This window comes from Rhamphochromis longiceps, linkage group LG12, assembly GCF_057381845.1.
Source record: "Rhamphochromis longiceps isolate RC_006_pf linkage group LG12, R_longiceps_female_GT1.1, whole genome shotgun sequence".
Taxonomy (NCBI): domain Eukaryota; kingdom Metazoa; phylum Chordata; class Actinopteri; order Cichliformes; family Cichlidae; genus Rhamphochromis; species Rhamphochromis longiceps.
Genome location: NC_140568.1, coordinates 1,707,721 through 1,735,561, shown reverse-complemented (window position 1 = coordinate 1,735,561; position 27,841 = coordinate 1,707,721). Strand labels below are relative to the sequence as shown.

Genomic DNA, 27,841 nt, shown 5'->3' with positions numbered 1-27,841 from the left:
TAGGAGGGTGTGTCTGTCCGAGAGAAAAACGCACAGTTCTTACACAGTTTGAACTTCCTTTCGACAGCTTCGACTTGAGTGTTTGGTACCACCCGTTATTACTGACGCTGCAGTCATTTCATGAGCGGACAGGGCTGCTGTGGCAGGAGACACGTCTCTATAGACTTTATTGTTTGTCTTAAAAAGTAGTTGTCGGTCTGACGCAGCGTTCGCGTGGGACGCTTCACTGATCATGGGGGATGTGATTTCTAGTCACCTGGATGAAGGCAAGCGGGAGATTATCACAGGTAAGGAGCGCCGCGGGTGATTAGTTTGATGAGTGCTGGTTTGGCGTGTTTTCCATTTTGCCACAGTGTCAGCGTGAGTCCAGCACCTCTTTGTTTACTAACTAAACGGGCTTTTTATCTGCTTCGTTGATAAACCACAAATATCCACGTAGCGCGTTGGGCACCGCACCGCTCTCTTTCCTTAGCTGGACCAAACAGCTGTCTTTAAGGTTCGGGTTTGTTCTTTGTCGTACTGAAGCGCTTCCACGACACCAAAAGAGAAGGAAAAACTGGAAACGTAATAGGAAATGATGTGACCCGTTAAAGTTTGTTACAAATGGGGAGTGCAGCAGATAAAGTTCTGCTGATCGTCAGTGGCCCTGCCTCGGACATGTCACAGCCTATCAGGTTTTCTCTAATATGGAGTCTTTGCTGTCGAGTCTGAAGCGAATAAGCTTAGCTGCTGACATTTTTCAGCAGCACACTCGTGTACAGTATCTATTGGACTTAAGTGTCACAGTACTCGTGCCTGGTCCACACAGATGTGTCTCATATAAAAGGCATCACTGATGACCTCCTGATGTTCCACTCATCTTCTGCCCGAGACTGGACGGAAGGTTCCGTTGGACTCTGACTTTGCAGTTTGTGTGTTAGGAGTGGAAAGTTCAGGTTTAGCAATTCCTTATTTTTGGCTTGTTTCACCTCAGTTCTCTTTATTTGTGAGGATTACAGCTGACAGAAGAATCCACAAGTATGTTGTAACTTTTGGTGGTGGTGGGTGGGGTGTTGTTACAATTTCTCCTGAACTGGGCCAAATTTCAGGAACTTCAGTGACTTTTATTACACTCACAAAAAGTGTTCATGTTACTGTTTCATTGCTTAGTTGTTGGGATGTTTAATTTTCAAAACAACGGACACACATATTTTTGTAGGGTTAGTCCTGACCAGTCCTGACCTGATAGACCAGTGACCTGTACGGGGTTTGGGTTTCTAGGCTCTTTATCTTTTTTTCCATTTAGAAAATGAAGCAACGTACATAAAATAAAGAAGACCGCACATGAAGGTAGATATTTGGGCTCAGTTTTCTAGTACTGGATTAAAATGGACATGAAACACATCATGTATAATGACTAATTGACGTCATGGAGCCCTACATAGATGTAACTCTGTCTGTGAAGCTCGATTTAAAGTTTTAGAAACGTGTTTAGCGCCATCTCCTGTCAGTACAGAACATTACATCTAAGTAACGTTTGGTTGGCTGGTTGGTTGCTGCTGATAGACTTTAATTAGTTGATATAAACTAATAACTGAACCAATATAATGAGACTTAAACTAAAAATCCATTAAAGGGTTTCACTTTGTACTGACTTTGGCTGCAACAGTGACATTGATGTTCAAATGAAGGATGCACTGTTCACGTTCAGTCTCAGGTGAGCGTCTGTTCCTGTCACCACAATTAAAACCTTTACTGGGAAAAAGCTGGTGGGAGTCTTTCATCAAAGCACCAACAAACTGTGACATGAAGAAAAACAAACTTTGTCGCTGCTCCAACCAGTAATCCTCCAGAAGTATTTAAATATGCAGATGAACTGTTAACCTAGTCTGATACATGTTTCAATTATATCGTTTGCTGAAGATATTTTACATCGAAGCATACCTGCAGCAAACAGGGCTGCAACTAAAGGGGGGCGTGGGGTGTACTAGACCATATTTATTTCAAGGTTGTCGTAACATTTTTCAGATTGAAGGAGAAATAATATAAAGTCTTAATTAAATTGCTTTGATATTTAAAAATATAGAAGACAGAGTCAAGGCACATTTCTTATACATCTTATTTAGCTGAGTTTGACTTGAGATGTTTACTTTAAAAACATTGAGTTTCAGTTTGACATATAAATCCAATGAAAGGAATGAGTTGTTTTTGTTTTTCTGACAGATTAAAGTTAAACTTTTAAACACTGACGTGAAAAAAGTGTGGCGCCTCTTCCTTGGACTGTCTTGGGGTTTTTGTTTCCTCCCCGTTGCGCACACACGACCTATTTTCCCTGCAGACGTACTGATGGGATTCCTGATCGGTAAACTGTTTACAGCATCACAGACCAGGAAAACGTGGAGTTTCTGACTCCAGCATGTGGGTGAACCACTTGTCAGCTAACTCAAACAGGCCCTTCTCCACACTTTTCTCATTTCTAAAGTGCTTTACAAACCTGAATGTTACAGCCAACAGGGGGATTTTCCCGTATCAGTGCAACTAGCTACACAACAACAACACTTACTGGTTAAGAGAGAGTGAACGTGGACAGTATGTCCTTGGTCTTAATATGAAAATGTTGCAGCAAAGTAAGCCCCTTAAATGAATCTTTAATTTTCCTTCCGCTGAGCTATTGGGTCGGTTACATTAGTTTATGTTACCTAACTGGTAATGACCGAAACCAACCAACCCAGTGATGTAACACTGTGTACTGGAAGAAGATGGCGCTGAACAGATTTAATACATTTTAACTTTAAGCACTGTAAAATCCAGCTTCACAGTTTTTGTGTGTATGAAGCTGACAATGCTCGCTTCCACAGGTTTGTTTTTGTTTTTAAAGTCTTCTCTTTTCTTTTTACTAAAAAATGATTTGAGGTTTGATGACTCGTCTGAAGAATTAATTGCAAGTTTTGGCCACAGATTCCCAGAAAGGCCAAAGAAAATTTGAGTAATACTAGACTTGGATTTGGCTATAATACAAATAGAATCTACAGAGAATGGAGGAAGTTGAAATGTGGGATGAACCTCATTGGTATAGACCTACAGACATTCAGTGACCTTTCTATTTTACACTGACCTCCACGCTTGATTTCTGCTTAAAGTTTAGAGGGATTACCTAAAGCTCAGGAAACTTAGTGAATGCCATGATTGAGGCTAAAGATAATTTTTTCCTTCACTGTCATTACAACTCAGAGTAGCACGTACACGTATCAGATGTGGAATTTGAGGAATGCATGAAAAACACGTTTCTGTGTGGCTGGATGGAAACTTTAGCACGCTGAGAAGCTGAGTCCTGTTATTGAAAACTGAGAGTGGCCTCTGATACCACACGGTTTAAAAGCAAGACTGGATTAGTAACAGATTATTTACATTTATATTTTGGAGTGAGCATGCATGTAAAAACAAAGTCTGTGTGAATATGGCCAGTTACTTGTGTGTTTTGGGGGGTTTTGTGAGCAAAACACTGAAACGGACTGTAACAATTAGAGAAATTAAACTCATCAGTTAGTGTCCTGGTTGCCTCTTTGTTTTAACATTTAGTCAGGATGCATGAAGATACTGACTGTTATTATTGGGCATTGAGTTGTCAGCACTTAATTGGTACTATGACATGTGAAAATGAGAATGTCATAGCTGCTAACAGACTGTAGTTAGAGAAAACTGAACTATTGTTGACTGAGTGGGTTGTCTGGGGTGGGTTATGGACACATGAAGAACCAGGCAGCAGGAGAATCATAGTTTCACTGAGCAGAGTCTCCAGATTATGGATTATCCCGCACCTCAGTTCATTGACTAAACCCAATCCTGGGTTTCTCTGTTATTGCCTTCCAACCTACTTCTGCATGGGCGAACCTTAATCTGGAAGTCCCGAGGTGAAAATGGGAGACGCCCCCTAGGCTGGTGGAGAATGGCCGACCTAAGGTCCTGTGGGGCTTCCAGATACAGATGGCTAACCAACCGGACATTGTAGTGTTGGACAAGCAGAAGAAAACGGCCGTAGTGATTGATGTAGCGATAGTGAATGACAACAACATCAGGAAGAAGGAACACGAGAAGCTGGAGTATTACCAAGGGCTCAGAGAAGATGTGAAGGTGACGGTGGTCCCCGTGGTAATCGGAGCACTCGGTGCGGTGACTCCCAAGCTAGGCGAGTGGCTCCAGCAGATCCCGGGAACAACATTGGAGATCTCTGTCCAGAAGAGCGCAGTCCTGGGAACAGCTAAGATACTGCGCAGGCCTCTGGTAGAAGACCCGAGCTTGATAAACCGCCCGCAGGGGCGAGAAGGGGACATTTTTTTAATATTTACACATATATGTATGTCAAAGTGAGTTTGAGAGAGAGCGCAAACGTTCATTTTCACTTCACTTGTGAAAACTCTCTAACTGTACCGGTCAGTATCTACACTGAAGATAAAATGAGCGTCTCGTTTAAAACCAAGAAGACTGAAGAATGGACACTATTGGTTGGGTTTATTTGCTCCAGTTGTCACAGTCAGTGTTTCAGTGTTTTGCTTAATGAAGACTTTGTTTTTACACGGATGAATGTAGAGCTTTGCTTTGTCTATGAGTGAGTGAAACAGGAAATCCCCCCCCCCCTCCCTCCCCTTGTCCCTGGCTCTGTGAAATCTCTAACCTCTGACCTGTATCTTCCTGTTGCCTGGTGACATGTGGTCCTCTCACCTTCAGCAAATACCCAACTGATCGCACAGGTGATTGTTTTAAACAGGTCTGATAAAATGAGAAATACTTATTTCAAAGTTAACTTCTCCTCAATAGAAATATATGACATGGCCAGTAAGAAGTCGACAGAACTCCTTCTATCCATGTTTTGACAGACGCCAACAAAATTATGACATTTAAAGCAGCAATGAAAGGCCCTCGCACCCTGGGAACAGCCAGCGTGCTGCAGGGTGAGTCACACAGTCACATGGCTGATTCAGTGTCACATCACTTCCTCACTGACTGCTCTTTGAGTGCTTGGAGCAGAAAAGCGCTAACATAAGAGACGGTCTGTTTACAACTGACCATTTACCTTCTGTGCCCACTAGGTGGCAATATAGAATACCCACTAACTATATGACATACTGCTACATATCGAGTGGAACCATCAATTAAAATGTTGCATAGATTGGATCATGATTAGAAGCTTTTTGACAGTAGGTGGAACTATAAACACGACCTAATATGGGCACATAGATATCTCCAGTCTCTGTCTTCCATCAGGAATTTGGGAGTCTGGGAGAGATTCCCAAAAGTTGAATCTGGACGTAACATTTTCTCAGTTGACATATACAAGTGACTTCTTGGATGAGTGATGAAAAGTTTCTCCCCATGAAAATGCTACATCCAGATGAACGGACTTGACTTTTTTGAGGTTTTCTTAACTGGATGATTCAGCGTGCCACTGGGGCAGATTGAACAATGTTCAGTTGAGATGTGCGATATCTTCTCCTGTGGTGAATTATTTCACGAAAATTCAAAAGCTTCACAATTTAACATCACCAAGGTCTTTAGACTGTACTCATCAAAGGTCATGTTGATCTGATGAAGTCCCGGGGAGTCTGTCAAAATTATACTTTAAATTCAAAATAGCTGCCTTTCTTCTGGGTTTGGCGTTTAGCTCCAAGAGATGTTTTGTACATCTTGAGACATCACATAAGCTGCAAGATTTCACAGTTGAAACGTAGAGCCATTTTGTAATATTCAATGACCAGAGCCATACAACCTGAGAGCCTTTAACACGCTGCACGTTTCTGCCAAATTTCATGACTTTTCCAGCTTCCCAAACCCCTCAAACTGCTTCCTGTTTCATGGCGAATCCCCAGCCACCAGAGCACGCCAGCATCATCAAGTTCTGATGTGTATTCAGACTGCTTCTGAGGTGGAAAAAGACTTTGCTGTTGCCATCAGGTGCTACTGTGATGTCAAATACTGCAGTTAGATGTGTTCAGGGATGGACTCTATCACACTTTTGGTTCAAATTGGACAATAAATGTGTTTGGGATGCAACCATTCAACTAATTTAATTGACACAAATTCTTTGCTTGGACGCTTTGTGTACTGCAGCGGTCTATAGTGCGCCATTGTCACCATGGAAATGCGAGCGATTCACCCACGTTTGTGACTAAACTAGACCTGCAGTACAAACGTATTCAGCAGTCACGTGTAAAAGTCTGACAGGCTGAGCTCAGGTGGAGCTTTTTCCAAAAGCTTTCATAACATTTTTCAGATTGAAAGTGAAATAATATAAAATATTGTGTTAATTAAAGTGCGTTAATATTTAAAAATATAAAAATAAAAGCTTTTCATGAGTTGATAACAACAAACACGGGCTGGTAAAACTCTGAGCCAGTGACCTGAGGCTTGTTAGGTAACACATTATTATTAACCATCATAATTACTCGTTTTCAGCAGTACAAAGATGTTTCATCAGCGCTCAGGCCAAACTTTAAAATGCTGATATTGTCGCTTTTCTTCATCGCAGGCTTACAGACACAAACTCCTCACTCGTTCACTCTCACACACAAACACTCATGAACACACACCAAACCAAAACACTGCATGAACGCTTTCAGTCTCCTGTTAATGTCAGAAAGCCTTCCAAGAACACAGAGTAAAGGTACAGTTTCTGTAGTTTAGATCGCACACGGCTTCTTTTATTTGACTTTGACCTTTCACTGTATAGGAGAGTATTTCGATATTTTTGTAATTAAGAAAATGTTTTCCAGGTTTCCAGCTCAGCCAGGATATTTTCTTCATTCAACCAGCTGTTCTAAAAACTGCCTGAAAAGCCTCCAGCATGCTGCAGCAAGAAGCCCATCTGATTTCAAAGACTGTTCCAGTACCGTACTTGGTTCTCAGACTACGTGCTTAATTGTGGCTCCTGGGCTGTTTAAAAGTGGAGTGGAAGGCAGAGCCTTCAGCTTTGTTCTGTGGAACCAGCAAACAGACTCTGTGTCTGGGACGGCTGTCGCTCAGGGAGTAGAGCACGTCATTTTGTTATGGCCACTCCCCTTTTTGTATACTCAGTAGGGTTACCCCCTGCAGAGGTTCAGTGATGGTAGTTAATTTGATTGGCTTACACCAGGGTAGAGGCGTCGGGATGGTTTAAATAGGCCTGCCCTCTCCCTCCAGGAGGGCATCTCCAGGGTTATGTTTGTTTTCCAGTTGCACTACTGGTAACGTATAGTTTTGGCTGGATCAGATGAACCTGAACCTTTAGTGATGATGAAGGGGCCTTTCTCGGATCATGTGACTCATGTGACTGCAGAAAAGGATCTCTATGATACCAGAACAGAAACTTTGTAAAATGTGATTTAAAATAAAAATCTATAAAGAACATAGAAAACAATGAAATGCAAAACTGTTTGTTTTTGGTTTTTTAAGGGGGGAGCGAGATGATCATTCATTGTTAATCGTCTCCAAGTACTTGCTGCTTGTGTTTTCTGGGGCTTTCTGTGTAACATTAAAGGGTCTTTACACTCTAAATCTGCTGCATGGAGGTCGCCAACTTTGGCCTATGAGCTTCATCCAAATTGTAAAGCAGCTTCCACTGGACTCTGGAGCAGTGGCGACATTTCTCTGGAGTGAGGAGTCTAACTTCTCCGTCTGGCAACTTGATGGACGAGTCTAGGTTTAGCGGTTGCCGGGGGAACAGTACTTGTCTAACTGCACTGTGCCAAGTGTAACGTTTGGAGGGGGGCTGTTTGTGAGGAGTTGCTACTTAGTTTCACTGAAAGGAACTTGTATCGCTTCAGCATAGCAAAACATTTTAAACAATTTCATGCTCCCAGTGGAACTAGTTTGATGATGGGCCCTTTCTGTTCCAACATGGCTGTGCGCTGCTGCACAAACTCCATGACGACATGAGTGAGTGACTTTGGTGTGGAAGTGGAGTCCTATTCTTAACCCAGTAGAAAACCTTTGGAATAAGTTGGGTCAGAGATTGCCAACCAGGCGTTCTCATCAAACAAGAGTGTCCAAGTTTACAAATGTGCCTCGTGAAAGTTTGTTCAAAATTCCCGTATTCGCACTTCTAAACCTTGAGGAAAGTTATACGGTTCAAATTCCTTGAGCCCCTGCTGATTCTGCAAGTTTGCCCAATAACAAAGAAATGTTCAGTTCATAGTTTCAATGGTGGGTTTATTTGAACCGTGAGAGACGGAACCATAACAAAAAACGCACTTCAATTTACACATTAATTTGCATTTTAATGAAGGAAATAAGTATTTGACCCCTTTGAATACGTGCTTTAGTACTAGGTGCCAACATAGGTTTTGCCAATACCAGAGGTCAGACTTGTCTTGTAGTTGGCCAAAAGTTTTGCACACATCTCAGGGTGGATTTTGTCCCACTCCTCTCTGCAGATCTCCAAGTCATTAATGATTTCACTGAGTCAGAACATTAACGCTATCTGAATGTGCCCAGCACTGCAAGTATGCCGTCATAGATCAGGTTTTATATATTAAATATTTCTTCCCAGAAACTCGCGAGAGCAGGACCAGAAAAGGTGGCCGACGGTTCCTCCCTTTCTTTGTATTTATCACACAATGAAGACGTAGACAGAAAAATACTGTCCAGCTTTGTTAGAGAAATACAAACAACGAGTGACTTTGTAAATGCGTTTAAGATAAGGATGTGGCATTAGTCGTTTTAGGTTTGGTCATCGCTGGCGTCCTGCGTGTGTCTTTCTGGTGTTGATGGGAGCTCATCACTGTCAGTGTACAGTGATGAGCTTATTTATGCACACCAGTGTAAAGCAGTGCTCTCATTATTTACAGGCGGTAAATCATTTTCCTTGTCAGAGGTACTCTCTTCAATCGTGATAGGATTGTCGTGTCTTGCATGACATGACGTTGGTGCTGGTGGTCCATTCATCTGGGACTAATTCAGCCATGTCATCTGTAACTCCTGCAGTATCTGTGTCCAGCCGCCGCCGCAGTCATTGATATTCATAGTTTATGTGAAAAACAGTGACACAGATGTTTACAGGAACCGTTGCAGTTTTGACTGCAGCTACAACTTCAATATGTTACTTAAATTCAATGTTATTCATATAATGCCAACAGTCAAAGCCTCTTGGCTGCTCTGCATTGTGACATTAGCTATGACTCCTAACCACTCCAGGGTATAAATGGTTTGTGTTAACCCTTCTAGGGCTGCAATACATTGAGAATTTTGAATAATTCAATAATAAAAAAGTCTTGACGCAGTGTTTACTTCTATGCTTCCTTTAATGCACAGCTTTGCAGCGTGCCGATATGTTAGACCAGAGTGTTGCATCCACTGAAAACAGACCTGCAATACAAGCAGCATCTGAATAAAAGGTGACGGCGTTAAGCCCACACAGCCCCCAGTTTCAAACAGAAAGGCAGCAGCGGTGAAGACGCTGCACAGTTTTAACGTGAGACTGGAATCTGGGCCGCATGTGTGTGTAAAATGAGTTGGACACCCCAAAGTTCAGATGTTTAGCCATTCACACTGGTCCAGCCCAGTTTATCTGCCCCCACCCAGGTGGGGACGGTGATTCAGGCTTGTGGGTGGGAGTTGGGGTGGTGGCTGGGACGGATGGATGGCAGAATGAGAGGTGAATGAATACATATAGTATGTGAATAATTATTTATTATCTGAAAGAGTTTGTATACATGTAAAAGTTTCTTCTTTGGTTTGGTGCTGCTTTCTTCAGACGTTTTGTTTTTGGCCGTTCCAGATGCTCACCTGAGGCAGGTCGAGTATAAAAGGAGGCCAGTCGCCTTCAGCGGGCTGAATTCCTGTTCCAGTAATAAAGGCCAGAGGATGAGTTTAATTCAGCCTCAGGCCGCTTTGTTTGAACCTGACAGTGAGACCATCTGTGTGACTGATCATACAACAGAAGCGTGGGCTTCATTTACCTGTGTGTGTGGAGATGTTCTCATCATGTGCAAAAAAAATAATCAATTTCACCGTTAGACTCATGACACGTGCATGTCGGCCAGTTTGTTCTTACCACTGTGCACATGTTAGTCAGTTTGCCTCCAAATCCACAGGCTTGTGCTTACATCTTGTAGTCTATCTGCATACTGCCACGCCCCAATTTCTCTATATAAGGAAACAAGGTTAGCTGGAGAGAAAGCTGTGACTGTTTTTAAAGAAGGCAGCACCAGTAAGGCAAGAACGCAGGAACAACTCGGCCTGAAGAAACTAACAAGGTCCAGAAGGAAGACAGGAATGGTTCCACTGTCTGTGGGCCGGGGCCAAGACATTAGACTGAGCAGTAAGATCCAGGCTGTGTGCGATAAGACAGGCCTCTTTGTCATTTCATTTTCTTTAGATGTTGGTCATTTTTAAAGAAAATGTCATTTTAATCCTGAGCTTCTGGTTAGATTATGATAATTTGGTAAACTGCTTTGCTGTAAATAAGAACCAAAGAGAAATAAGTGTCGTTGTTAACAGTAGAGCTTGTAAAGAAAGACAGGCCCTTTTAATTTGTTTTGTAACCCAAATTCAGGTTTTTTCTTTTCTTTCATCATGAAACATTTGCGCAGATTTAATTGTATCGTGTGTGTGTCGTGTGTTTGTGTTTGTGTTTGCAGCTCGGACCGGAAAGGTGATTGCTGAGTTTGGGCGTTTGTATGAGCAGCAGTACGCGGTAGCTCTGTTCAACAAAGTTCGCTTTGACGTAGAGGGAGGAGGAACCCTGCAACCTCAGCTGCTTCACCGCAAGGTACAAAATCCTCTCTGAAAGCTCTGCTTTTATTCCAAACACCAGCGAGTGATCGTTGCAGTAAGGATGTCCCACGTGGCTCATTGTTTTGAGTGTCACACCGATGCTGCTCACAGATTAGCGAGCTATGTCTGTTAATCATTTGGATTATGACCATAGTGAGTCCTCTTGGCTCTGAATGGACAGAGAGAGACTTTAATGACTCAAAGGTTTCTCTTCGGTTTCGGTGTCACAGATTCCTCTGGAGAACAAGGCCATTTTTTCAGGCTCCCTCTTCCAGTACTTGGAGGAAAACAAGAAATGGAGGAACCACTTCCTTTCCATCCCAGACTCCCATGACGTCAAGTACTACGACAGCAAGGCGGTGAGACGGGTGCAGTGTTCTCTGTACATGAGCAAGTTTTACTCACTGTCTAATACATCGACTCTGTTCTTCCTTGGCTTCACCACAGTGCCATGACAGACTCCTCCATCCCAAAGGAACCATCAGCTGTGCCGGGTATAAAGTCCTGACATCTATGGAGCAATACCTGAATCTGATCAGCAACAGCTTGCCAGGTGAGGAGCGGGTAGGTAAGGAGAGTGTACTTATTACAGTAGGAAGGGGAAAACTCGAATCAACAGGAAACTCAGTTCATCAAATGCAATGATTTATTGTGGCAACTTAAGACATGCAGTCAGTGGGGTCAGCTTAACTGGTCACTGTGAACGTGTGACTGTGAGAGCCCTGTCCAGGGTGTACCCTGCCTCTATGGTAGATATAAGCTGCCCGATCCTGACCCCTGTTGTTCAGTAAAGACCACAGCGGGGTGAAGCTGGGGTGGATAGTGTGCATCCAACAACAGGTTCCAGGACTTCAGCCTTACTGGTTGAATGTTGTTGCTGAAGGCACTGAGCTCTCTCTGTGGTGAAGCAGACCAACATTTCTCTTAGCTGTTAGTTGAGAGCTGCCATTGTCTTAGCTGTAAAAGGCTGATGGGGTAAAGCACACGCAAATTTGTTAATGAGGAAACTGGAGAGCGAGGATGCAGGAGTTTAACACTGAAGCTGCAGATGTGTCTTCTTGGAGGCTGGGGGGGGGGGGGGGTTGCACTGGCAGCCACGGTGTTTCTGAATGTTGCTGTACTCAAGAAAAGGAAATGTTGACTGCAAAATCAGAAATGTTTGCACACCATCAGTGAGCACGGACAACATGAAGTCTTTTTGTTACCCTTTAACTCTACAGAGAAACTTCAGTGAGGTTTTCAGTGTATTATTAATGCAACGGTTTTATTTTTAGGTGTTAAAGCCAAGGTGGGAAGTTCCCCCTTTCTAAAGTGTGCCACTCCGTACCCTCTGATAATGTGGCACCCTTATGCCCGCCACTACTATTTCTGTGTGACGACAGAGAAAGAGCAGCAGAAGTGGTATATGGTACTCCAAGACTGTGTCAGACACTCCAACAATGGTGAGTCATGCTAATGTAATGATAGAATAACCCTTTATTGTCATTGTGCGTGTACAACGAAATGGTGGGTGCTCCACACCAGCTGTGCGTGGTGTAAAACTATAATAGTAGGACAGAGAGAATGAATAACAAACTAGAGGAATCTATGCAAAGCAGGAGGAAGGCACACGTTAGACAGGCTGCAAACGAAGAGCTGCTACTTTCAGTTTCATTCATGTTTGTCAGAGCTCTGGATTCTTCTCTGTGCTGTAAACAAAAACTAGATCTGCACGTTGCTTTTCTGTCTTCTGTGCTCCTGCTCTCTTTTCCTTCTCTGCTTTACTGACTCTTAAGTCTGTTGCTGTGATTGAGACTTGCCAATAAAGATGTCAGCTCCTGACCGGAGCTATAGCAGTAACTACATACGGGCCATAAAGTCCCAGATAGTCTGACTACAGTGAACGAAATGAAGTTGTTTTCATTAAATACCCTGTGACACAGTTTAGTCCTCGTACTGTCTCTCTCTCTCTCACACACACACACACACACACACACACACACACACACACACACACACACACACTCGTTTTTATGCACATCTAATTGACGTCGTGCTTACAACCATCAGAAGTGAAACTAAAACAAATATCCTGAGATAATTTAAATTTAACACTAAATGTGATTCAGAACATTTTTGCTTTTGTCTGTCATTTTTTGACATTTTATTTATAAATAAATAACAGTGCCAAATCACTACAACAGTTGCCTGAAGGCAGTTTATATTGTAAGGTCAAGACTACAATACAACAGCACGATTGGATCTGCACTCTGGGAAGGACAAACGTTTAACAGCAATCACAGCAGGGGGCGTCTGTCTCCTGAGTCTGAGGAAGCTGAAGGCTCTGCCTCTCTTTGCACTTTTAAGCACCATAGGTGCCACAAGTAAACCAGCAGCCTGACAGTACAGTGCTCTGCTGGGATAATACACTTCTATGATAAGGGTTTTGTTTTGTCTTTTCAGAATAATCTGCTCTCTCTTTCTAGTCCCTGTCAGGACTCTGGCTGCAGCATTTTGGATCAGCTGAAGGCTTTTCAGGGAGTTTTTAGGACTTCCTGATAATAATGAATCACAGTCGTGCAGCCTGGAAGTAATAAATGCATGAACTAGTTTTTCAGCGTCACTCTGAGACAGGATATTTCTAACTTTAGAGACAGATATGCAGACTGAAGGGCAAACATGACTCCACGAACCCTCAGTCTCACTGGAGGCCAAAGTAAGACCATGGAGAGTGAGAATCTGGATAGATGCTGCATTTCTACAATTTTGAAGGCCAAGTACAAGAACCTGTGTTTCATCTGAGTTTAGAGCAGGGGTGGCTCAGAGGCCACATTGACTTTTAAAATGTGACGGGCCAGCACCAGATGCATGCATATCAAACATAAACATTAAGATCACACTTTTTTGTCAGTGAATCAGAATCTCCGGTTAGTTTTGTTGTGGCAAGAACAGATCTGAGGTGTTCATCACTCAGCTGGGATCTGTGGGTGCTGCTTTGTCTGTTCACACACATACGTGGAGCCAAACAACACCAGCATCCTCTGTGACATCATCTGGATGCTTGGTCCCCTCACTCTAAAGTGCATTTTACAACTGGCTTCACTGCGTGATCGAGGTGCAGCACAGACTTGCACAGGGCTTCCTGGTGGATTATGCAGTGTAAAAAACCAACCTCTGCTCAGGGTTGTCCTCTTTCAACCTGCCCTGGATTCTTCTGAGCAGCCCGACTTTTGTTCCAGTCAGATTTGGCGATCCATCTGTGGTGGCCTGACGAGTGTACTCCGAGGTAGCTTGTACCTCTTGATGACCTCTGCCGCGTGTCATACAAGCCCTCTCCCCACGTTTTCCTCTTTATGGATTGCATGGCCAAAAACTCCTGTTATCTTAAAATTAAAAATGAATCCCTCTGATACAAATTAAAAGCTGAGCAGTGTCCTTACACAACTAACCTATAATTACATGGCAAAACAATTACCTTACCAAGGTACATACATTAGTTTTAATTATGTAGTAAAACTAACTTGCAGATATATCCTAGATGTTGTTCAGACACAGTTATGAAATCTGATCATTTTTACTCACATTTCTCGTGTAAAACACTGAATATGAAGCCAACAAAATTCATTCATTGTAAAAAGTCATCTGGGCTCCTGCACCCGACCGACCCCCAGTTTAATAAGTCATCTGTTCATTCACCAGCTCGCAGTGTTTTCTTCAGCAGGATAAAATGATGACACTGTTTGTGTGTTATGTGTTTAAACTGCAGCTTGATTGGTTGGTGGAGGCGAACAACTAAAAACAGTTAACTGTAATTTATCCATCCATTAGTTTATATTTACATTCAAATGAAGCGTGGATCATTGTAGGAGTTGTGTGATTGATGATCAAAGTATAAAAAGTCTAATTAATTGTGGTGAAACAGATTTGTTCCACTTTTGTTCTTGTTTGAAATCGCCTGGTACCATCTGAAGGAGAGAAAACTCGATTATTTAAAAGAGTCTCCTTAATCTCACGATGCTGCATTCTGTCATCAGCCCTGCTTTCCCTCCTGTTTTACCTTCATCATTTCTCTGATAGAAGACCTGCAGTTATCAGTTAAAAGTTCACTGACGGCTGCTTCTTCAATTCCAGGTTTGTCAGATGAGAAAAAAGTTCAGACACCAGCCTTCACTAATGCAGTGCGACTCTACCGTCAAGCTCAAGGCCAGTATGGCACCTGGGAAATGATGTGTGGTGCACCGTCACAGGTAGCGTTGGCAGAAATGTTCTTCTGTGGCCTCAATCGGACTTTGGGGGGGGGTTGGAAGCTGGGATGAATCAGGTGCTGTGTCATGAAATGTAAACTTGATGTCCTCCCTCAACCTGATTTTTCATTGAATTGCGACACGAGGTTATTCAAAGTTTTCACCAAACACCTCTGATGGTCAGAAGATTAAATGCTTTATGCACATGTTGCATCGTAGTCAGGCCCTGCTGTGCATGCTTCAGTGCTGAACAGGTTTTTCTAGATGCTTCTTCAAACCCAAATCACATTTATGTCATTTAAATTAAGTTATTGTCTAATGCTGTGTTTTTAAATCATTCTGTTTGTCTGATTATGCTTTAAAAAGGCGCCCACAAATAAAATGTAATATTATTAATTATGTGATAACAGACTTGGTTTGATGGAAGCATAACCACTTTACGTTGTCTTCTGTGGAAGAAAACTTAATTGCACGCGCTGTAGTTCATCTCACATGGCCTGTGTGAGTCCCTCTGTTATGTTCTGCTTCCTTACATGTGGCAACATGGAAAACGTACAGAGAGAGGTTACCATGACGATCACACGAGCGACTGTAAAAATGCAGCGCGCTCGTGGTCCTCTTATTTGTATGTGGGAATCGTTTTCCTTGTAGATCTTGTCTAACCTGGTGATGGAGGGCCTCCTCTCGGAGCTGAGAGACCTCATCTCCCCCCGCCTCAAAGGCAAACTCCATGAGAGACAAAGGAACTGGATACTGGTGAGGAACTACTCTGGGATTATTAGACTCAGTCTTTAGCAAAATAAGTGTTAACCTGCAAGTTTGGTGAATACTGCACCAGTGATTGGGGGACTTGTAAATGTTGACATCACCTGTTTGAAATGCTCCTTGTTCTTCTGGAACTTTTCAGGGTCTTTTTAGCACTTTTGTTTCAAACATGGTGCTATTTTGCCAGAATAACAGGAACTTTAATGACAAAGGTGTTGTGTGATTCATTCAGATGTACACTACCAGTCAAAAGTTTTAGAACACCCCAATTTGTCCAGTTTGTCATTGAAAGTTATGCAGTTGATTGTCTGATTGCACTCTGAAATAAACAATAGCGTAGTACAAATAAGCACGTGGAGTTAAAAAAAGAAATCATTGAATCAGTTTATAGACTAAAATGTATTCTAACCTTTGACTCACCAAAGTAGCACCTTTGGCAGATAGAGCAGCTGAACAAACCTGTGCCAGTCATTCTACAATAGAAATCAAATATTCCCCATGAATGTGGACCTTGTCGCTGCTTTGCTTTCCCTCTTCTGTCCAGTTCAAACCAGCTGGATGGGCTTTAAGTCTGCAGACTGTGCTGCACACTCCATGTTTCCAAGCTCACCATCTTGTTCTTTGTTCCTGAGGTAGTTCTGGCACAGCTTGGACTTACGTTTGGGTCGTTATCCTGCTGTAGGATGAACCCCTGACCAACTGCACACCAGAGGGTCCTGCATGGAGTGCTGTGGTAGCTGTTTTGGTTCAGGGAGCCTCTCACTCTGTACGAGTCACCGACCCTGGATCCAGCAAACAGCCCATCACACTTCCTGCTCCATGTTTGACAGTTGATGCCTCACACTGTGGATCCGTCCTTTCACCTACTCGACAGCGCACAAAGATCCTGCGTGATGAGCCCAAGATTTCAAGCTTTGATTCATTAGTCCATCTTACCTTCTTCCAGTCTTCAGTAGTCCAGTGTTGATGTTTCATGGCCCAGACAGACCTGTTTGTCTTATTCTGACATCTTATCAAAGGCTTTCTTGCCGCAGCTGACGAGCGTATGGCACCACGGTGTGTCCAGCACTGCTTCTATGCAGGCAGAGGGGGGAGTAATCCAGAAAGTTGGAACAGCTGCAGGAATTAGTAGCAGCAGCTTTCAAGGCTTGATCAACCTGCATTGCTGCAGAACAGATTTAACCTGTTAACCCTTGTTGTCCCTGAAAAAGGCTTTTTGTATGATTCTGAAATGTACATTATTTTTCAGTTTTGAGTAACTGCACCTTTGTTTATCCTCTGGCAGTTCACCCTCACCTTTGTACCATTTCAAGCTGTTCATTGGACTGAATGACTTGAATTGCAGTAAATAACTGGAAAGATTAGGGTGTTCTAACTTGTGACTGGTAGTGTATGTATAAGCTTGGAGCTTATTTTAGTAATGTGAGTGCAACAGAAAAAAAGCTGATCTACATTTCTTCAAAGGTCTGTAGTTCCACAGGACCTCTCCAGCAGGTACAGCCCAACTGCTTGCAAATTCACCTGTAAACTCAATAGTCTGTTACGCAGATATACAAATATATTCACTGCATGCATTTTCCAAACCATTTAGGCTACTATGTGACACTTAAACAGACGATGTACTGCACAGGTGTGAGTTTGGCAACATCAGCTGTGTGTTTTGTGTTTGTAGATCAGTGATGCTGTGTACAGCCTGGTGCAGGCGCAGTGCCAGACGCAGTATGAAGCAGTGTTGCAGAAGTGTGAGGCTAACCGCTCTTCTTTAGAGGCCTCCATACGAACAGACGTGGACCAGATCATCACATCCAAGGAACACGTGACCAACAAGATCAGAGGTTGGATAAGAGCAACACTTCTCCTCATTCAGATACTAGCAGCACATTTCTCAGAGCATTTTTCATCTTTGGTTAGTTACAAGCCCGTCATCGATAGAATACTCATGGAAGTAGAAGTCGTAATAATAACTGTAAATGTTAAAGCAGTGTTGTTCTAAATATCTACAGGGCTTAAAATTCTTACTGTGGGTTCAGTTTTAGCTGTAAATGTGGATTCATATCTTAATAGGAACGTTTATTGCTTGTTTCTAAAACTGCACCATGGCAAGAGTATCAGTGAGAATGCTTGTGTATAAACCTATGAAACCTATAGTTTACCTGCTTTGGAACAAAGGAACAAAGGAATGATGATGCCAATCATCCATGCAGTTAGATGATTGGTTCTAAATGTAGCTGTGAGAGAGAGAGTAGCCAGAGAGACGTCCAGCAAGCACAAGGAAACCAGACAAACTAACAAAAAGGCCAAATCAGCAACTAACTTACTGTTACATATTTGTAAAAATACATAACGTGTGTGTGGAGATGGATGGAGATATGTAGATGTTACATTGTCTTGGTTTTAAAAAAAAAAAAAAGATAATAAAAATATAGCAATATCTCACAGTTTGATATTTTAACATCACTGTCGACCTGTGGAAAGCAGGGAGACAGTTTCAGAAAGTTTCAGCTGCAGATAGGAGACATTAAACCAAACAAAGTTACTGAAGGGTAACTTTTTAAATTGTATGATATCTCAAGTCAAGTTGGCTTTATTGTCACTTCAACCATATACAGTTTAACAGTACACAGTGAGGCGAAACAACGTTCCTCCAGGAACCAAGGTGCTACATGCAACATAAATTAACTAATCTAATCTACGTGTGCTTCTACTTGTTTCCAGCCAATTAACTCAGTTTAATTCAGCTTTATTTTTAATATCTCCAAATCACAACATTCACCTCAACAATCAGACAAAACCTATGGACAAGCACTTTTGTGACAGTGGGAAGGAAAAACTCCCTTTTAACAGGAAGAAACCTCCAGCAGAACCAGGCTCAGGGAGGGGCGGGGCCATCTGCTGTGATTGGTTGGGGTGAGAGAAGGAAGACAGCATAAAGACATGCTGTGGAAGAGAGACAGAGGTTAATAACAGATATGATTCAATGCAGAGAGGTCTGTTAATACATAGTGAGCGAGAAAGGTGACTGGAAAGGAAAAACTCAATGCATCATGGGAATCCCCGGCAGCCTACGTCTACTGCAGCATAACTAAGGGAGGATTCAGGGTCACCTGGTCCAGCCCTAACTATATGCTTTAGCAAAAAGGAAAGTTTGAAGCCTAATCTTGAAAGTAGAGATAGTGTCTGTCTCCTGAATCCAAACTGGAAGCTGGTTCCACAGAAGAGGGGCCTGAAAACTGAAGGCTCTGCCTCCCATTCTACTTTTAAATACTCTAGGAACAACAAGTAGGCCTGCAGAGCGAGAGCGAAGTGCTCTAATAGGGTGATATGGTACTACAAGGTCATTAAGATAAGATGGGGCCTGATTATTTAAGACCTTGTATGTGAGGAGCAGGATTTTGAATCCTGGATTTAACAGGAAGCCAAAACAGGAGAAATCTGCTCTCTCTTTCTAGTCCCTGTCAGGACTCTTGCTGCAGCATTTTGGATTAACTCTTTTAAATTTATTTATTTTATTTCACCTTTATTTATGTAGGTAAACCTCATTGAGACAGTCTCATTTTGAGCAGCAACCTGTTTTAAATATCCTCACAAAACTACAGCTTGATAAACATACTGTAGTCATTATAATTCATATAACAATTAACTGGAAAAAAAATAAAATAAAAGACAGTAACAATAAAACATGAACAGGAGCAGCCCTGATGCTTCCTCCGTTGTCCTTAGGATTTGTTTAAAACCCTTCAGTTCAGCATTGTAAGAAAATGCCTTCTCCCCACGTTCTGTACGTACTGAAGTGACTGATAGAAGCTTGTGAGTGGAGGTGTTAGTTACTCTGTTTAGGTGACACACAGGAAGGTAGATGCACTGCTAGCAGACAAATTACTGATGTATAACTGAACAACTGGAGGCTTTATTTACAGGTTGTCACATTTCTAATTTGACATAACGATCCCAGACGTCTGCCTGAAACTGCAAGCCTGCTTTTCTCTCTTGTTTTGCAGCCGTGGTTCTTCCTAAAGCAGAGAAGCTGCTGAAGGTGAGCATTCAGCCCTACATCAGCTCCATCCTAGAGGCCCTGCTGGAGCCCACCAGCCGAGGGTTCTTCGAGGTCCGCGAGGTTTTCTTCCAAGAGCTGGTGGACATGAGCAAAAACGTCCTGAATGAGGGCACTAAGGAGATGGTGGCACAGGTGAGCACGTAGAGGAGGTCCTCCTAGAGAGGGGAATTCAGTAAAGGAGATACTCCCTCTGCCTCCATTGAACTCAGAAACATTTAGTGACATTCAGTGCTTGTAATCTATTCCTCTTCCTCAGCACATGGAGAAGATCTCAATGCTTGCCTTCCATCCAGTGAAGATGTGCAGCTGCTATGAAAAGGTGATGCAGCTGAGTCTGGAAGGTCTGGATCAGAGATTTGACATCTCGAGCCCCTCGGTGTTCATCCAGAGGGTCCAGATCCTCATGAGAGAGGTGATGATCGCTTACTGGCAGCTGGCTTTTCAAAGCAGTGCAGCTTTAACATATTGCTGGAGGTCTAAGTGATGTATTGATTACAATCGTAATTTACTGTACGAATGGTTTTCTGATCAAATGTATTTTTAAAGATCTGCATTTTATTTGTTGAAAATTTCATTTTATTACATTTTCTAATGAAACAACACGTTACAAACGATATAAACGGAGGAGAGGGAGGAGGTTACAATCAGCACTTACTGGTAAATAAACATCACACACTTTGAAAAACAAACTCCCCGCTGTATTAGGAACTTGACCGTTCTCAGATCCCTGAATGTGTAACAAATACAGGCAACGTAAATCAAAATGAATATAGTGAAACAAATGATTCACCTTCACTAACCCAGAACAGAATGCAGTTGGAAGGAAAACAATGACTCGAGAAACAAGTAACACACAAACTCATATCAGCTGACTTCCATGAAAAGGCGAATGCATTAGAATCACTGATGTGTGCTCTGAAGAAGCTTAGAACACTAGCAGACACTAAAACATAAAACACCACAAAGAAATGCTCCCGTCTGGATTTAAACATCTCTTATGCAAATATCCTCCATTCCTGTGTATTAAATCACATACAAAGTACATTATGTTGTCGCCTTCATCTCTTAGAATTGAGATGTTCACTGATTGCTGTAAATTTGTCAGGATGAGATCAGAAAGTTTTATTTCTAAAGAGGATAGTTGAGTTATTATTGAATATGAAATACTTTGTGGTTTGTTAGTCTCACTGTCCGTGTTTGAACTCGAAACATTTCCTGCCTCCTTTTCTGAGGTCAACGTTACACTGCTTATGTCTGCTTTAATTTTGTGTGAGCATCTCTCTACTCTGTGTTGTAAGAATAAATTAAACTTGAATAGTTGCTGCTCAGTTTGCAGAGGAATTGAGTACCATGAACACAACAGGACTGCAGGAAGGCAGCACTTCTGAATGAAAGTGTATTTGCTTAGAAGGGGAAGTATGACTAGGTGGAGGCACATCATGGAGCATCAAGTTTTGGATCAGTTAATAGATCTTCTTTCATATCATATTTATGTGATAATTATCAAAGTCAAGCTATTATAAAATATACTGATACATTTGAATGCACTCGTGATAGTGTCCCCATCTGTGTCTGTTTACAGCAAATGGACAATGCTGTTTATACATTTGAGCAGATCCTTCACCAGAGTCTGGAGTCTCAGGGCGGTGAGGATCTCTGTAAGACTATCCAGCGCTGCCAGGACAGAGTTATCAAGGTAAAACACGTGATCAGTAAAAACCTGTTAGATCACCATTTTCTCCTAAACCAGAAACACATGGAAGAGGAGGACTGGGGTGGTAGATTTGAAGGTTGGTGGTTGGATTCGCTCCACTTTACAACATCCATATAGAGTGTGAGCATATTAATCCATCCATCTTCCTCTGCTTATCCTGGGCCGGGCCCAGAACACCTCACCCAGGATCCATCCTTGTCAGATGACTGAACCACCTCAGCTGGCTCCCTTCGATGTGGAGGAGCAGCGGCTCTACTCTGAGCCCCTCCTGGATGGCTGAACTCCCCTATCTCTAAGGGAGAGGCCAGCCACCCTTCGGAGGAAGCTCATTTCGGCCGTTTCTTTCCACGATCTCGTTCTTTCGGTCACTACCCACAGCTGGTGACCATAGGTGAGGGTAGGGACGTAGATCGACCGGTAAATTGAGAGCTTGGCTTTTACACTCAGCTCTCTCTTCACAGACCGGTACAGTATCCACATCAGTGCAGCCGCAGCACCAATCCATCTGTCGATCTCCCGCTCCCTTCACCCATTACTCGTGTACAAGACTCCAAGATACTTGAACTCCTCCACTTTGGGGCAGGAACTCGTGGCCTGTTGAGCTATCAGGGTAGAAGTGCCTTAGTCAGGGAGGTCACCACGAACCTGATGGTCTCTCTGAGCTCCGTCGCTGCCCCATGGAGAGAGAAGAACCATCCAGAAGGTCAACAATTTCTGCTGCAAAAATGCTTCAGCAAGGGGGAGGAAGACTGGAGATGGAGCAATACTGGAAGAGCATATGGGAGAAGGACGCAACACATAACGGCAGTGCTCGGTGCCTATTGGGTCTAAGAGCAGACCACAGCAACCTCCCTGAACTGGGACCAGTAACCATCACAGTGGCAGACATCCAAGAAAGGGCCAACAACCTTCCTCTGTACCACATGGAAGCTCCTGTCAAAGCATTCACATCATAGCGTTGTGAATGCTTTCCACATATACTGCATTTGTTCAAAATGAAGTTACAGCTTATAGTTGCCATCTGACTGACACACACACACACACACACACACACACACAGTAAAGCTGTCCTTTTCCTTCATTCCTGTGCTTCAGAAGTTTGACTATGACAGCAGCACAGTGAGGAAGTGTTTCTTCCGCGAGGCTCTCTTGCAGATCTTCATCCCCTACATTCTAAAGCAGCTCAACCCTTGCTTTGTATCTGTGAGTACATCACCTTCTCTCTTCCCCAGAACCTGGAAAATTAATAATGCACATTTAGCTTTTTGTTTCTGTAACAAAGAAAAGCATTGTGACTGGTTCATTGTTGTTTGTTCTTGGTTTCATTCTTCTTTGAAACACCAGGAGTTGCCACGCTTTGAGGAGCTCATCTTCGAGGACTTTTCCCACTTCATCCTGGTAGAAAACATCTTTGAAGAGGTTGTGCTGCAGTCAGTCATGAAGGACATTATAATGGGTCAGTCTTCTTTGGTGGTATATCTGTATCGATGAAGAAAGACAGAGTGAAAGCAGTCAGAACTGAGGGCCTTATTATACTACCAGGAGGCAACATTGCAGGCAGTGCAATGGGTACCATTAAGAGGAAAGCCTGCATGGACTCACAAAGTAACAAATCAGACAGGACATGATGAATGTTGATCAAGACAAAAAGGTTTCAAAGCAAAATATCCTGTCACCCAGAGAAAGCCAAAGCACACTCTGCAAGTATTCAAACGACACAGTTCCCCAGAAAGGTCCTCGAGTCCAGACGGGTCATCCACTAATTCCTCTGATTCCTACATTTGGTACATTATGAAAAATCGGCCTTGAATTGTGCAACAGATCAAAGTGATGCAACACAGATGCTGGTATCAAATTCTAAAGAAGCATTTAGTGTTTAACAAACGTCTCCGTGTAGTGGTCACAGCTGCTTTCACTGTGATAAGATATTCAGATTAAATATGATATAAAAGTGGCATCTTGGATCCATTTAACCCGGGAGATCAGCATCATTCATATTGGTCCCCGCTGTACTCTGTGCACACAACATAAGTCATTGAACTTATTGTGAGAATCCACATTTGAACCCTTTTCTCTCTGTCTGCAGCTGTAAAGGAGGCGGCAGTCCAAAGGAGACACAATCTGTACAGGGACAGTATTGTTCTGAGCAACAGTGACCCCAACCTGCATCTGCTTGGAGATAATCCCTCCATCGACTGGGCGGGACAGTACGGAGGCGACCAGGAGGAGGTGGATGGGGCAGAGAATGATGCCGAGTACAATGGTGAGGTGGAAAGTGTGACGTCCCGGAAGAAGAAAAGAGTGAAGCAGGTGGTGTCCTTGATCCAGACGGACGGCACCGCTGTCCTGCCTAGCGAGTCGTGCCTGGAGGTGCCTGGTGTTGAAGACATACCAGAGGAAGATGGAGAGGGGCGGAAAGAGAATGGAGCTGGGGAGGAGAACTCTGAAAACAAACCTTTGTGTGACCAGAATGGATTTGCAAGTCTCAAAGCCTCCACAGGGAAGCCAGAAGACGACAACGAACCCGAGGAGCAGCAGAAAGAGGAATTCCAGGCGACCGAGTCTGCTGGAGAGGGAGAGGAAAGTCAGGCTGTGGCAGAAGAGCAGCCATCATCCAAGCAGGAGGAGTCGGAGGTTTTACTCCTGCCTCCTGCTGCAGCAGCACAAAAGGAGTCTGAGATTCAGGAGACGAGCGTCGCTGCAGGAGCCCAGCAACTAAAGTGAATCCTGCCCGCTTCTTTTTGCTTTTCCCGTTTATACCAAGTTTAAGACACTAAATACCTTTTTTAACCACAACAACCCAAACTTTGTCTTCACCTGGTAGAAACATGAGCACCGTCTGTGTGCTGTGTATAAATGTGACAAGCTGCAAGAGCGCCAGGATCGAGGTGCCTTCAAGAAGCTGGATGTTTTCTGTGGTTTGACCTTCAATCGGACTTTTCTAACTGCGTGATTCAAACTGTAAGCATTAAACTGTCACTGAGTGATGAGCAGCTTAAAGAACGTGTGACAAAAGAATGAATCCTGAGTGCAGACGATCGTGTCCATGTCAGCACGAGTTTGTTTTGTGGTGGTGGGAACGGCACCGTTTTACATCAGTAACAAGAAAGATTTTATTAACTGTCATTTTACATCATTTTCTATCATTTCCACACTTTTTCATTTTTAGATTGAAGTTTCTGAAGCAAATGATTTATTGGTAATAAATTATCGATCAAAAGTATATTTGTCATCGTTTCTGTTGCCACGTGCACACCAAGGTTAGTATAGGGAACTAAACAAAACTTAAAACTTTAATGAGAATTTTATTTCAGTTAGTAAAATGTAAACAGTGAGCGGCGTACAGACTGCTCCTGGACAATAAGAAACACAAGCGTCACCACACATAAGCTGTTCCAGGTGATCAGGACGTTTCTCACGTCCTTTCCACCTAAGAACTACATCACGGCAGGATGGAGGTGTCTCTGTGTACATGCATAGACTAAGGTGACAGGTAATGGGTGTGAATGTGTAACCCATATTTCTAATGACCTGAATCCTGAAGAACGTCCCTGTAGAGACGAGCAGAATGTCAACTGTTCGTTTCACAACAGAAAACTTTCTGTTCAACTTGGAAATGAGCAAAATCTGAGGCTATGATTTTCTTTAATGTTTGACATTTAGGTGTTTTTACGGAGCAGTTCTGCGTCGTCCTCCATCCTTTGCTCTGGTTTGAATCTCTGTTACTCATCTATTGATCACACAAATGTTCCACGTCTTCTTTTTGTGTGTTACACTTATTATAAACACATCCCCGCGTCACTGTTGGTAGAAAACTAAAGAATTGAAACTGTATTTGCCTTTGCAGTTTGCACTTTCTGAACAATATTCCCTGGATTCAAATCAACTGTGGAGAATCTTTTACTGCATAAAGTGTTTTTAAACTGTAGATTTTATGAGGTTGACTTGAACAACCCTCTGTGCACTTTTCCACTGTGTGCTGTATTTCACTTTTTAAACTCTGAGCACAAATAAACTGAGGACATTTTTCTCCAGTATTTTTCCTTATGTGCCATTCTTATACTTAGTTGCAGTGAAGTTGCATGAGTATTTATAAAAATGTTTTAATCTAGTATTAGCATATTTGCAGAAGAATCTGAACAGTTCCTCTGACACTGCTGTAAATCCAGAGTTGCTCCTTGACCTTTGTAGTCAGACGTTACTTGTTCCCTTCTGTGAGCTGCAGAGCAAGATCACTGACCTGGTGCTGGGCGGGTTCATGGGCTCGCGTAGAAACAATCCACTATATCAAACCTAAACATTATTAAGACCATCTGAAGGAGACGGAGCCTTTTGAGCGCTCTGTCTGCCTGCGTCACACAGTGCAGCAGTTTTGTAATTAAAGAGCAACATCTTTACAGGAGCAGTGAAGCTGTTATTGCTGGATACTGGTCCAGGCTGATTTGTGATTGGATGCTCGTGTCTTCACGCCTCTGTTGCTTTGAGGTGCCAAGATTCTCATCTTTACAAATCAAAGTCATTTGGCCTGAGCTTTGAATATGTGAGTCGTATGTCTGTTTATTACGAGTACACACACGTATAAAAGAAAATCATGATTTTTGCTGTGGACTGTGACGACTCGTGCAGGATATCCATCCACCGAAATACCAGAATCCAAAGTGTGAATACGGCTGGACGACAGTATCAGCCAACACGTCGGATTTAAACACGATTGGGAAAAGGATGCTGGGTGAGCGCCACTAACTTCGACCAACAGAGCAAGCAGCACACTGCAAATTCATTAAAGCACCTCCACAGAAACCAGCTGTGCTTCCAAAGAGAAAAACAGGAAGTAATTCAGCTGTAACTCAAGTCTATTCTTTTTCTCTACATTTAACAGAAAGTCTATTCAGGCATCAGGTGAATTCATCCTCAGTCTAACCAAAGAGGCATTTCTGCTCGGCAACATAGATTTTCCATATTTGAATTATTGTGAATCACTTAATGTAAAATCATTTCCAGACGTGTCTCTAATGAAAACTTGAAGATGAGTCAGAAAGAACAGGCAAGGTCAAAGGTCGAAGCTGCTACCACTGTTTCACTTTCATTAAAAAAAAATGTAATTGACATTAAAAATGTATTTTTCAAAAAAGATTTCACTAAAGGGGCGAAGGAAACATCACAGTACTATCAAGAGATTTACAGCTGCTTAAAAGCACAGGAATAAAGTCATGAAGTCACAAAGATAATTAGTAATAAGTCATTTCTTTTTTTTATATATATATAAACCCTTCAAATTCCCTCTGTGAGCAAAGGTACACAGAAAAACTGCGAATCACTTTTTAGCACATCAGCAGAACAGTGTGAAGTTCATGAGAGATCACATCCACTAATGTATTAGCAATTACTGAGACAAATGAGATTTATTTCCCCATTTCCATGTCTGGTGGAAATATCTCATAAACATAGGCGTGCAGGCTCAGTGGAAACAAAACCTGAGAGTCAAACAGCTCACATCACAAGATCCCAGCAGCGTACGTTACAAACAAGCTTCATGGTCCACTGAACGTCTGAACCTCGACTATTTCAGATCTAAGTGTGAAAGGGTGAAATGTTGCAGTTAGTCACAGTTAGTGTGATAATCTAATGAAAGTCTTTTAGGTGGAAACACATTTAATCTTGTTTATTTGTAAATGTCACGGCAGCTTCTAGCTTGTGCAGAACAAACACTGATTCTGTGACAGCTCAAGTCTGAGGAGATAACTCGCATTTAATATTCTGCTCTTGCTCTTTCAAGCACAGCAAAGCAGACGAATAACTCTTCAACAAGTGACAGGTGTTCTGTCTCCCCGTTAAGAATGCCGACAGGTGTTGAGCTTGTCGGCGTTTGTATAACTGAGTCACTGTTGTAACTAACAGGAAAAGTGTCTGTTTCCTTTAAAGCCTGGAGTGACCTGTAGGACTTGTTCATCCTAATGAATAATAACACTCAGGTTTTTGTCTTTACTGTTTCACAAAGTGAAATAATCAAATCACTTGAATTATATTTATCTAATGAAACTCTGAGCTAATGCTGATTTGACTCTACTCTTTGGAAGAAGCGAGATTAAAGAGGAGAACGAGCACATCGAGGCCTGAAGACGCACTTATTTCTTCTCTGTAGATACAATCCAACAGGAAAGGAGGCAGCAGGAAACAATAAAATCCAAATTCATACTGTAACACACGAAAAATGAGCAGAGAGAGGGTCCACAGTGTGCAGGTGGTGCTGGCTCCTTTGTTGTTACTTGCTGCAGTTTCTAACTGTGGAGGCCTACGACTCAATCTTCAGATGATGTCTCCTGCTCATCATCTTCATCATCATCTTCCTTTCTGAGGAAC

General features: G+C 42.6%; 1 protein-coding gene across 1 annotated transcript; it reads left to right on the top strand.

Moving 5' to 3' along the window:
• niban2b (niban apoptosis regulator 2b) lies at positions 1 to 24,701 on the top strand. Its single transcript, XM_085424303.1, has 14 exons — positions 1 to 287; positions 10,590 to 10,720; positions 10,956 to 11,084; positions 11,173 to 11,278; positions 12,000 to 12,167; positions 14,836 to 14,951; positions 15,600 to 15,704; positions 17,386 to 17,548; positions 19,712 to 19,899; positions 20,024 to 20,179; positions 21,350 to 21,463; positions 22,577 to 22,684; positions 22,826 to 22,937; positions 23,568 to 24,701. The coding sequence occupies exons 1-14, from the start codon at positions 233 to 235 to the stop codon at positions 24,203 to 24,205; spliced, it is 2,289 nt and encodes a 762-aa protein (XP_085280429.1). The 5' UTR covers positions 1 to 232; the 3' UTR covers positions 24,206 to 24,701.
• Positions 24,702 to 27,841: the final 3,140 nt, after the last annotated feature.